General features: G+C 42.7%; 1 protein-coding gene and 1 long non-coding RNA gene across 5 annotated transcripts in view; one reads left to right on the forward strand and one right to left on the reverse strand.

Moving 5' to 3' along the window:
* Nucleotides 1-12383, forward strand: part of LOC135093730 (LIM/homeobox protein Lhx2-like) — a 48416-nt gene extending 36033 nt beyond the window's left edge. The window contains exons 5-6 of one of the 2 annotated variants that reach the window (XM_063993272.1): nt 7618-7826; nt 8172-12383. In XM_063993272.1, the coding sequence (XP_063849342.1) occupies nt 7618-7826; nt 8172-8384 (422 nt within the window). In that variant the 3' untranslated portion in view covers nt 8385-12383. Of the gene's footprint in view, nt 1-7617; nt 7827-8008 lie in introns of both variants that reach the window. The other variant, XM_063993273.1, reaches the window with a different exon arrangement.
* The window catches only part of LOC135093731 (uncharacterized), a 114416-nt gene that overhangs the window by 26227 nt on the left and 75688 nt on the right, over nt 1-12501 (reverse strand). For all 3 annotated transcript variants that reach the window (XR_010263473.1, XR_010263474.1, XR_010263475.1), the window contains one exon: nt 3052-3253. This is a non-coding gene — a long non-coding RNA (uncharacterized LOC135093731). The remainder of the gene's footprint in view (nt 1-3051; nt 3254-12501) is intronic.

Genomic DNA, 12501 nt, shown 5'->3' on the forward strand with positions numbered 1-12501 from the left:
AGAGAGAGAGAAGAATGGAGAAAGAAAACAGAGAAAAGAAAAAGAGAGGAAGCAAGCACACAACAAACATACCCCGCATCCCCCCCCCCTCTCTCTCTCTCTCTCTCTCTCTCTCTCTCTCTCTCTCTCTCTCTCTCTCTCTCTCTCTCTCTCTCTCTCTCTCTGTGTGTGTGTCTCTGATGGGGGACGGCAAGATGAACACGGGAAACATAGAAAACGGGGCAAAGTGCAAACATCTTCCCGTTCTCTGTCTCGAGTCAACACGCAGCATATGTTTGAATGCAGCGTGTGTTTACCCAACAGATGAAATGGAGGCTATGAATTATATAAAGGGAAGAGGCGCGCATTGACGTGAGAGAGGGATGCCTTTGAAGATTACTGACTGCCTCCCCTCTCTTTTGCCGCCATAATCGCAGTTACTTGAGGGGAAATTCTTCTTCTTCTTCTTCTTCTTCTTCTTCTTCTTCTTCTTCTTCTTCTTCGTTTTCTCGTTAGTTTTGTTTTTTTGTGGTTGTTTTGTTTTGATTTTTTCTTCTTTTGTTTGGGTGCTGTTTTGATAGACTGCTTTGTTTGGTTTGTTTGTTTGTTTGTTTTGTTGGTTCGTTGGTTCGTTGGTTGCTTGTTGTTGTTGTTGTTGTTATTGGTAATATTTTTGTTATTGTTCTCGTTGTTCTCCCCTATAACTACTACTACTACTACTACTACTACTACTACTACTACTAAAATTACTAAATCCCAAACACGACAAAAAGAAGAAAAACTAAAAAAAAAAAAAAAATCGACTTGCATTACTCACAATATATAAAAAAATAAAATAAATAAATAAAAAAATGTTAAAAGAACAACTCCCAGGAACACACATTATATAAAAACAGCAAAACAAAACAAATGAACCGCTAAATAACACGAGAAAAGACCAGAATAAAGCAACCAGGGCCGCGCGTCGCTGGCTCGTATTTCAGGACACTGTTGGCTGTAAACAGAGGCGACAAAATATTTACTCCAATCAAAACGCAAACACAGTAATTTTCCTTCACTTCCCCGAGCTTGTGTCAGTTGTTGGGGTCGTAAAGTTAAACACCGCATTTATCCTCTCTTCCTCTCTCTCTCCTCCTCCTCCTCTTCTTGGTCTTCCTATTTTCCTTTTCCTCTTCCGTCTTCCGTTTCATTATCAGGTTGTATTTAATGTTTCCTCTTTTTTTCTCCTCTCTATTTTATTTTTCGTAATTTCTTTCTTCCTTCTCCTTCTCCCCTTCCTCCTCTTTTTCCATCTCCCTATTCTCTCTCTTTCATGCGTTTCATTTCCTACTATAGCTAGCATTCCTACTCTCTCTTTCTCCTCTTCTTCCCTCTCCTCTTTATTTTGATCTTTCCCTCTTCTCTCTCTTTCTCTTTCCTCTCTTTTTCACTTCCCATTCTTGCTCTCTTTCGTCTCTCTAACACACTTTTATTTCTATCTCTCTCTCTATTTCCTCCTTTTTTCTTTCCTCCGTTCCTCCCTCTTTCTCCTCCGCCCCTCCAACATTCTTTTCCATCCCTCCCGCACTATTTCCTCTTCCCTCGCTTTCCTCCCCTCTCGCTTCTCTTTTCCTTCCCTCTCCCTCTTTCTCTCTCTCCCTCCCCCCGGGCATCAGGTGGTGTTACATGCTAATCGTTCATCACACAAACTGGGCAATGAAACCACCTGATCCTATAGTGAGTTAAAGTAGAAACAGATGATGATGATGATGATGATGATGATGATGATGATGATGATGATGATAAGGATGATGATACTACTACTATTACTACTACTACTAATAATGATAATAATATAATAATAATAGTAATAGACCTGATTATTCTCATAGCTTTTCTTTTTCCCTTACGATATATTTAATGATTCTTCTCTTTTCTTCATGGTAAACCTAAATTTCACTTCTTTCCGTCACGATAGACCTAATAAATTTTTTTCTTCCCTTACAGTTAACCTAATAATTCATCTTTTTTCCTTACAATAACCCTAATTCTTTTTCTCTTTCCCTTACATAGACTTAACTTTCTTCTCTTCCTTTTAAAACAAACCAAACATCCCTTCAATTGATCTACCTTCACGCTAACACACAAACAAACAAACAACCCGTGAATGTAACATGAGGCGAGTCACTCCAATAATTCCTTGAGGACACTTCCAACACCTCCTGCTGGGCCACACACACCCCACACTTCCCCACGCCTTTCAAGTACCGCTGACACCACCCCTGCTTCCTTCTCATCCCACCGCCCCAGCAGGTAAAGGTGTTATGCCGCTAAACATACAGCGGAAGTCACCCATCCCATCCCCTGCCAGTCTCCTGCTTCCCCCTGCTATTGCTGGATCCCCTTCCCCTTCCCCTTCTCCCCTTGACTCCTCCACTGCCTCCCTAAGCTTAGTCTAGCCATCAAAGACACCGCCAAGACAGACACGAGGGAATTAAGGACACGATAATGAGGTTTTCAAGACACCGCCATGTTGCCGCGAAGATCTGCTAACCTCCTCCTTCTCCTCCTACTCTTTCGACTCCTCCTCCTCCTCCTCCTCCTCCGTCATGCAGCTGATAACACCCTCCAGCAGTGCCTCCGTCAGTGGTGGATAAAAGATGGTGTGTGGCGGTGTTTTTCTTTCTGCTCTGAGTTGCTAGAATTTCGTTGTGTTGTTGTTGTTGTTGTTGTTGTTGTTGTTGTTGTTATTGTTGTTGCTGTTGTTGTTCCTACCACCACCACTACTACTACCACCACCACTACTACTACTACTACTACTACTACTACTACTACTAATGTCGCGTTCACCTCTTAGAAAATAACCTAACCTAAACTATACACTAAAAAACAAACTTGATGCTGCGAACTTACTAAAACAAAATCAAAATAACATAAGAATGGAGAGTAAGGTCATTTTAAGCCTCTTCCTCACACACACACACACACACACACACACACACACACACGCACACACACACACACACACACCTGTACAGTCATTCCCTTTAATAAAGTCGAAATTAGTATCAAAAGGTCACGTTCGCTTCTTACCTGAAAATCTTGCCTTAATTGTCGCTTTTGTTGTGGACTTAAGGTGATAGGAAGGCGGCAGGGGTTGGTATTATTATCATTATCTGTCTCCCGTTTTCTTTCCTCCTTTCTTCCTTCCCTTTCTTCCTTTCTAGCGTCGTTGTGTGAGGGGTGTTACCTGCCGGCGCCTCAGGTAACACTCGGCGGCTCCTTACCTGGCGGGCTGAAAGGGGGAGACAGGTGTTAATTTATGACTAATGAACATGGTGACTGGAGTTTGTACCTTGGAATTCTGTCTATTTTATATATTTTTTTTCATTTTTTTTTCATTGGATTTCTTACATTGCTCGATCTTGTCTCCGTGTTTTTTAATCTTTTCTTTTTTTGTGACTAGTGAATAAAATGACTAAGTTTTGTGCTTTTGAATTGTCTATTTTTTTCTTCTTTTCTTTTTTCAATGTATATTTTGTTATTTCCTCCCGTTACTCCATCTTTTCTTCTTCTCTGTGACAAGTGAAGACAATGACTGGGATCTGAACTCAAGAATTCTGTCTATTTTTTAAGTAATTATTATGGACACGTATATTTAGTTATCCCTTGTTATTGGTGCACCCTCTCTCCGTTTTTTATTTATTTTTTTGCTCCCCTTCTCTCCCTCTTATCTCTCCTCTTTTATCTCTATCCCTTCCCTTTCCTTCTTTTTCCCTTTTCTCCCTTTATCCCATCTCTTTCCTTCTTTCTCTCTTTCCTTACTCATCTCTTTCTTTCCGTATCTCCTTCCATTTTCTCCTCCTCTCTCCTTCCTTCCTCTTCCTCCCTCCTTCATTCTTATTCACTTTACTTCCCCCTTCTTCCCACCTCTTCTCTCCATTACATTTCTATCTTCTTTCCTCCCACTCACTTCCTCTTCTTACCTCCTTTCCTCCCCTTCATTCTTCTCTCCTTCCCTATCCTTCTTTTCCCTCCCTCTCTTCCGTCCCCCCTTCATTCCTCCTTTCCCTTACTCCCATATTTCCCTCCCTTTCCTCCTTTCCTCCCCCTCTCTTCTCCCCTCCCCCTATCGCCCAAAGCACTGCTAATTAACCTCTTACTAATTAATTACTTCATTAAAACAAATTGTAATTGGTGAATGCAGTAATTGGTTACCAGTGTAATTAATCATAAAATATCACAAGCCATTAAAATCATAAATAACATCTACATTTACTTTTTTTCTTATTTACAGTCGCGTAAACGATTTTTAGCAAAGACGAGAGAGAGAGAGAGAGAGAGAGAGAGAGAGAGAGAGAGAGAGAGAGAGAGAGAGAGAGAGAGAGGCGTTATTCTTACCCTATTTATGTCTTTTCGTTTTGAGTACAGAAGAAAGGAAAGAAGAGAGGGAAGAAGGTAGAAGAGAAAAAGAAGAAAGAACAGTGGAAAGAAGGAAAAGAACGGAAAGAAGAGAAGAATAATGGTTATGGGCATGAGGAAGAAAAAATAATGACTGAAGGGAGGAAGGGAAGAAGAGAAGAAGAAAAAAGAAAGAAAGGGAAAGACAGAAAGAAATATGTAAAGAAAGAAAGAAATGTTTGCATAAATGAACAGAAAAGGAAAGAAGGAATAAAGGATGGAGGAAAGAAAGACTGGGTTAGCTTAGGTCAAGTTAGGTTAGCTTAGGTTAGGTTAGGTTAGGAAGAAAGGAAGGAGGGAGGGAAGGAAGGAAGATTTGTACAGATTAAGACAAAACAGTGACAGAAACAGACAAAAAAAAAAAAAAATGGAAGAAAGTAAATAAATGAATAAGAAAGAGACATGAATAAACGAAAGGAAGGAAGGAAGGAAGGAAGGAAGGAAGGAAGGAAGGAAGGAAGGAAGGAAGAAGGACCTACAACAATAACAGAAAACAGTGACAACAACTTTACACACACACACACACACACACACACACACACACACACACACCTGGTAATTAGTGGACATACACCTGTTCATCCTTGATTTACGTGGACCAAATGACCAGTTCGCTTGTTAGAGTAACGAGTGCTTGCCTTTGTTTACAGCGGCGGAAATAACAAAACACCACGAATACAAGTAACAAATTCATAACAACACCACCACCACCGCCATCACCACCACCATCGCCACTATCTCGGCCACCATCACCACTATAATATTACCAACATCATCACTGCTATTAATATTATTTTTACTACCTTGTTAATCACCATCATGACGACCACCACAATCACTTACTTTACCATCACAACCATCACCACCACCACTAACGTAAAAATAAAAATAAATAAATGAAAATTAATCAATGGAAATACTTACATTCACACAGACAGACACATGAATTAAATCAGCTTATATGAAGAAAAACAGCTTTAAAACATCATAACGCTTAAAATATATAACCAAGACAAATATAAAAAAAATAAAGCTGTCAAAAACTAAAGGAAACAAATTGCAGTATAAAGTGGCACAGGAAAATAAGAAAATCAGGGAAAAAACTGCAAGAAAAGTCAGTTTGTATTGTTATGAAAAGGAAGGAAAAAATAAAGAAAAGAAGAAAAGAAAGAAAACAGCCGTACCAGTGACCACTTCCGCATTCCTTCCTTCAAAACAAAGTGGATGATTCAAAACCGGATCCAATTATCTCGTCTTAACCGGAACTCACCTCCGGCGCGAACATCAATTCCGGATTGACTGAATATACGGGAACCGAATTTTTCTGTCTTTTTCTAAACCATACGTAGATCAGGTTAAGTTAGGGATACCTCTCTCTCTCTCTCTCTCTCTCTCTCTCTCTCTCTCTCTCAAAATCAACATTCCCACGCAACATAACTTCAATACTCACCAGACAGACACACACACACACAATCTCTCTCTCTCTCTCTCTCTCTCTCTCTCTCTCTCTCTCTCTCTCTCTCTCTCTCTCTCTCTCACCCAGTCCACTCACCACGTACGCTTCACCACATAACCCCCCTCTCTCTCTCTCTCTCTCTCTCTCTCTCTCTCTCTCTCTCTCTCTCTCTCTCTCTCTCTCTGCGGTCGACGTATAAACAAACACACATTTTAGCATCACCCCATTGGCCAGAAGACAAGTGACGTCACAGGAGAGACGCGTCCTAAGTGGTGGATATTTCCCAGCATCCGACACTATTGATTTCTTTTATTTGCCGAATGTAGCCGATGACAGGAGTGTTCTCGAAGCTGATTGGCCGCGCGCATGTCACGTCTGGCTAACCACGCACGCTGATTGGCTGGCCAGGTGCGTTATTACTGGTATGTGGATGGTCAGCAGCATAACATGTAGCCAAAGTTACGGAGTCAGGAAAGTTATACAAGGTTTAGGATCTTGGACAAGTTGATAATGTGAAGGATGTGCATTAGGGAACGTATCAAGGTGGTGGTGGTGGTGGTGGTGGTGGTGGTGGTGGTGGTGGTGGTGGCGATGGTGGAGGAAAAAATATTGACGTTAAAAGAAGGAAAACACTATCTCGTAACTCGAGTGGATGCGGACACATTCCACGCGTGCTGAGGGTTAGTAGTGGAACTGGAGGAGGAGGAGGTGGAGGAGGAGGAGGAAGAACAGGAGGAGGAGGAGGAGGATAGCGACGTCTCTTCTTCCACACTCTCCTTTAATATCACTCCCTCCCAATCCACCTTTATTCGTCTCTCTCTCTCTCTCTCTCTCTCTCTCTCTCTCTCTCTCTCTCTCTCTCTCTCTCTCTCTCTCTCTCTCTCTCTCTCTCTCTCTCTCTCTCTCTTTCTCGATACACCTTCAAGAGCATCTATTGATCCAAAAAACTTGTCACGACTATTTGCATTATCCCGAAAAGAAAAAAAAAAAAAATTCTTGATCATAAAACAACAACAACAACAAAGAAATACGAACTAAGATAAATCATTAAAAAGGTTATATGATTTTTCATTTTAAATTTTGAGCACTATAACCGTGTGTGTGTGTGTGTGTGTGTGTGTGTGTGTGTGTGTGTGTTACCGTAAGGCGTGTGTGAGGTGTAACAGATGCATAAAGAATGACAGAATTATGAGGGCAAGCGGTGAGTGGTGAAGGGCAGGAGGATGTGAGGCAGAGAGGGAGGAGAGGGAGAGAGGAGGGAGTGACTGAGGGGAGTGAGGGGGAAGATATGTGAGGAAAGAGGGAGTGTGGTTGAGAGGGCACAGTGATGGGAGCAGAGGCAGAGGGGAATGTGGTGATAAGGAAGAAGAAATGAAGGAAGAAAAGCGTTGGGAACAGTATGTGTGTGTGAGAGAGAGAGAGAGAGAGAGAGAGAGAGAGAGAGAGAGAGAGAGAGAGAGAGAGAGAGAGAGAGAGAGAGAGAGAGAGAGAGAGAGAGAGAGAGAGAGACTATCCGAAAAAAGTTGACTCGAAAAAAAAAGAAATTAAGAAATACAAAGAAAGAAAACAAATGACGACGTGTGTGTGTGTGTGTGTGTGTGTGTGTGTGTGTGTGTGTGTGTGTAAAGCAACCTCTTGATAATTTCTTGATGACAAACACACATACACACGCACCTTTTCACCCACACACACATCAGAAACATCTCCATTTTCTTCACCTCCTCTCCTCGTTTCTCCCTCAGAACTGGTGTCGGGGGGAGAGATGTCCATGGAGGCTTACAGGTACGACCCTCAGCCGCCAGGACAGACCAGAACCAAACGCATGAGAACCTCCTTCAAGCACCACCAGCTGAGAACCATGAAGTCCTATTTTAACTTGAACCAGAATCCAGACGCCAAGGACCTCAAACAGCTGGCCCAGAAGACAGGGCTATCTAAGAGAGTACTACAGGTAAGAGGCGAAGGGAAAGGGAGAGATAGGGGTAGTTTAAAGCACAGGGAGTAACAGGCTTTGAAATATTGAGTGGCTCATTGTAGGAAGGATAAAAGAAAGAGGAAGTAGAGTAAGTGTAGGCAGACATTAGAGCAAGACAAGGCAGAACACACTCTCTCTAGTCTTCTCTCTCCCTTTAGGCAATGACGCTCTCTAAGACTTGAGCCACTGACACACTCGGAGGGGAGGGGCATTGTCTCCACCATGCAGGAAGGGCCGCCACCTCCACCTCCCTCATCCCCACACCACCTCCTCCTCCACCTCCTCCTCCACCACCACCATCCCACTACCTTTCTTCGGCAGGTGTGGTTCCAAAACGCGAGGGCCAAGTGGCGGAGGAACCTTCTGAAGCAGGAGCAGGAGCGGCACGTTGGCGATAAGATGAAGGACCAGAGCAGCCTGCTGACCGACCTGCGACCTGTGGAGTCCCTCGGTCCAGGCCTCACGGACCTCTACGCCATGTCCTCGGGGGATGAAGGAAGCCAGTCCCTCCAGTTCACAGATATGTGCCAGTAGAAAGGGCGCGGGCAAGACGTAGGGAAGTCATGCGGTGACGGAAGGATGTCTGATAGCCTTTGGACACCGGTACTTCGTAGGACTCAAGGGCAGTCTGTATCCCGAGTCCTACTGCCCTCCTACACTGATTCCTTCCTGTCTTGCGAGGATGTGAGGGCATGCAGCGGGAGTAAAGATAGGCACTGTATGGCCAGGGCGCGGAGCGGGGAGAGTCCTTCAGTGAGAGGTGAGATGAAGGAGCTTTAGGCACACACACACACACACACACACACACACACACACACACACACACACACACACACACACACACACACACACACGTCTACAGCGCCTCCATCTGTAGCATCCTTGAAACGAGGCACCCACATAAACACCCACCACACACACACACACACACACACACACACACACACACACACACACACACACACACACACACACACACACACACACACACACACACACACACGTCTCGTTCCTCCACGTCGGTGTTGCTGTAAAAAATAAACAAGTCGAGGACACATAAGTCAACTTGCTACTCAGTCAGTCAGTCAGTCAGTCAGTCCCTCGACCTTTGTGTACAGACTCATTTCCTTTTCATTTCTTATCGTTACCGTCGTAGTTCAGTGTTGTAGACCAAAACAGAGGAAAGAATTTATCGGCGAAATGTGTATGCATGTAGAGCGAATCAGTCCCAGCCCCCTAAACCTTCACACTTTCTTCTTTTCTTTCTTTTTTTCTTTTTCTTTCCTTCTTTCTTTTCTTTCTTCCCCCAATGTTCATTTCCTCGGATGTTACGAACGGAAAAGGTGATAAATGTGTACTAGGTGACTGTATGAGTGTGGGTATACATCTCCATTCATCTCTCTCTCTCTCTCTCTCTCTCTCTCGCCATATCCCTGCCACGCCTCTGCCTCGCCTCAGCCTCTCTCCTCCACGTCCCACGTCAGGTAATCACCATAACGTTCCTGGAGTGACAAGTACATAATGCCGCTGTTGTGTGAGAAAGCACGTTCCATTGCCACAACTCTCTCTCACTCTCTCTCTCTCTCTCTCTGTCTCTCTCTGGTAACGATGGTTGTACATATCAAAGCCACGACAAATCCGGCTAGGTTTTCCGGCGACAAGGAGCGAAGGAGTCAAACAAATGCCACTCCTGTCTTTTTCTGAATCCAGGGCGCTGACAGGTAAGATCCCTCACTGCCGGGAACACCTGAGCATCGCCACTCACTAATATGCAGGTGATAGGGAAGGTGAGAAGGGAGGGAAACTAAAGCGGGTGAATTCACGATTTTATAGCGACAAATTACAAGTTTCCGAGTGAGTTCTTAAAATTAAAACATTCGTGGCGAGGTCTTGACAACTGGCGGGCGAGACTGAGGATACTGTGCTTGAAAATTGAGTTCCAGCGCCGCAACAAAAGTCATAATCGCTGACTAGGGTTAAAAGCGCTACATCTCCCACCGACAAATCTCAATGGGCCGGAATCGAACTTGAAACCTTTAAAACGAAGCAAGCATTGTACCACCGAGCCACCGAAGATACGCAACTATACTAGATGGAGGTGCTGATATTTTACTTGGATGAGTTTTATAAGCTCTCTAAAGTTGAAGAGAAATTTAAGTGAGTGTGGTTTGCAATTATGCCGCGATTTATTCTTTGGTTTGTATTCAGCGGCGTGTTGAGAAGGGAGACACTGAAGAGGATGTTGCTGTGTTAAAGAAAGGGCAATGAGTTAACCTTCTGACCGCTATTTGGTACATTTCTCCTTAATTACTAGCCACTCCGAGACACCTTTACTAGTTTTACAGCCACCTGCAATATTTAAACTGGGTAAAATTGCAAAATACATTCTTTTTCACCCCTAACTTTCTTGTACATGCTTATAAAGATCTCGCGCATTGTTTGTGGTTCTGTTAATTGTTTCGTGGCGCAGTGAAAGGGTTGAAAAGTAACTGAGGGTACCTGTACTCGAGTACCATATATTTGCGGTACATTTAACGGTACTTAAATTCAATGGTATAATATATTAACAAATCCTTCATCTTTCCTGGCACTCGCTGGCTTCTCGCACCTCCAGGACCCTTTGTCTGCGTCGCCTTCACGAGTCTTCGTTAATATGCACTCGAAAAACTACAAAATTTCCTGCAATGTTTTGATCATAACACTTCGATTTTCTATTTTTATGTGAACCTCTGACTTTCCATCACTTCAATATTCTCGCCGCCGCAAACTCAGTCTCTGCTTCGGGTACTTGGAAATTCCTGAACTCCTGTTTCTGGGAATTTGAACTCGACGTTTTTTTGGAACACTCGAAACTTCTTGAACTCTGCTTTCCGAGTTTTTTTTTTTTTTTTTCGGAATACGTGGAAAATATTGTCCCTGTGTTGATTTTGAATTTCGGACTTTTATTTTGCTGATTATTCACGATTTAAGTTGCCTTTCGATTTACGTTTATTGTGGGACTCTAAAGATGGCGTCACCTTCATAACAGACCTCACGGCGTGGCTCTCAAGTGTTCCTGTGGTGAAGATGCCGTGTCTTTCTGTTGCTGCGATGGGGAAGGAAAAAAAAAAAAATACCAGCGTGACATTTGATTCCTCATTGCACCGCCTGACAAAAAAAAAAAAAAAATAATAATAATAATAACAAGATAATAATGAAATCTAACAACACACACGATCATTCTTCCACTTTTTCAAGAGAGATGTAGACCGCCTTCAGAAAACCAAAAAGGACGTTCTTGATTGAGTCCTCGCTGAGTTCCATCCCATTACACACGCGGTAAGACTTCCCTCACCGCCCTCCTTTAGCGTCACATAACCTCATTGTAGCGGCGAAATTAACTCAGTCAACTCAATCTATCCTTCTTCCCTTCTTCCACCTCGAGGCAGCGCAGGTGTTCCCAGGTAACTCAAGGTAATCAGCAAAGCGTTCACCTGCACCCATGCCGTCAAAAATATAATCTCCATTTCTCTTTTTTGCGTCCATGCTAAAGGTGTGATTATTCTCGTTTCCCTAAGGATTTAATATTGATTTTATAGAGTGAAAGCATTATTATACTATTTATTTTCTATTTATTTTGAATGTTGAGGAAAAAAATATATATACAGGCTTGTGACGCATGATTTTATATTGGGATGAAAAAGCTGTTGTTGTGAATAAGGGTTTAATGTGGCTGGATTCCATTTAAACCAACTATAGAGGATCTGAAACTGTTCCATCCTCTATACTTAGATTCCAACACCAATGCCTACAGGGTTGAGAGTCATGTGTCTATTATGTATTCAGAAATAAAGTGACCTCGTTATTATTTCCCTTGTAAAGAAGATATCTGTGTATAGGGAAAAATAGGAGTGTCCGTATGTCACTTACACACACACACACACACACACACACACAATTCTCAGCACTATCACCACACCACAGCCAACCGCATTCCATCACCAAACCAGCGCACCACACTTCACACACCACAAACACACTACCACACAAACCCAACACACACACACACACACACACACACCACTATACACACTGTGACAAACATACCAAGACAAACACACCACCACAAACACAAACACACCAATACATAAACAACCACAGCAAGACGAATTTTGTTGTTATTGATCAGCTGTTTTTTGTTTACTTTCTCGGCGCCGGACACGTGTTTTTCTTCCTTCCTTCCCTCCCTCCCTCCCTGCATCACGGGCGCTGTGTTCTCTAGTCATTTAGTAACTAATTTGCCAAAGTAAATGTTAGAGAGATACGTATATATATATTATTTCTTGTTATTAGTCAGTTCCTACACACACACACACACACACACACACACACACACACACACACACACACACACACACACACACACACATCTTTACGTTTGTTTGTTTATTTGTTTGTTTGTTTGTGTAGTGTGTATGATTATGAGGTATCAGGCTGCGTGTATGAGTAAGGCAGTGTACCAAAGATTTGTATATTAATAAAATTGTCCCTTTATTTTTTGTTTTAATTATTTCTGGTTATATTGTGCTTGTGTGGAGATGAGCGTAACAATGATGATGATCATGATGATGATGATGATGATGATGATGATGATGATGATAGTGATAATAAT

Source organism: Scylla paramamosain, chromosome 43, assembly GCF_035594125.1.
Source record: "Scylla paramamosain isolate STU-SP2022 chromosome 43, ASM3559412v1, whole genome shotgun sequence".
Classification (NCBI taxonomy): domain Eukaryota; kingdom Metazoa; phylum Arthropoda; class Malacostraca; order Decapoda; family Portunidae; genus Scylla; species Scylla paramamosain.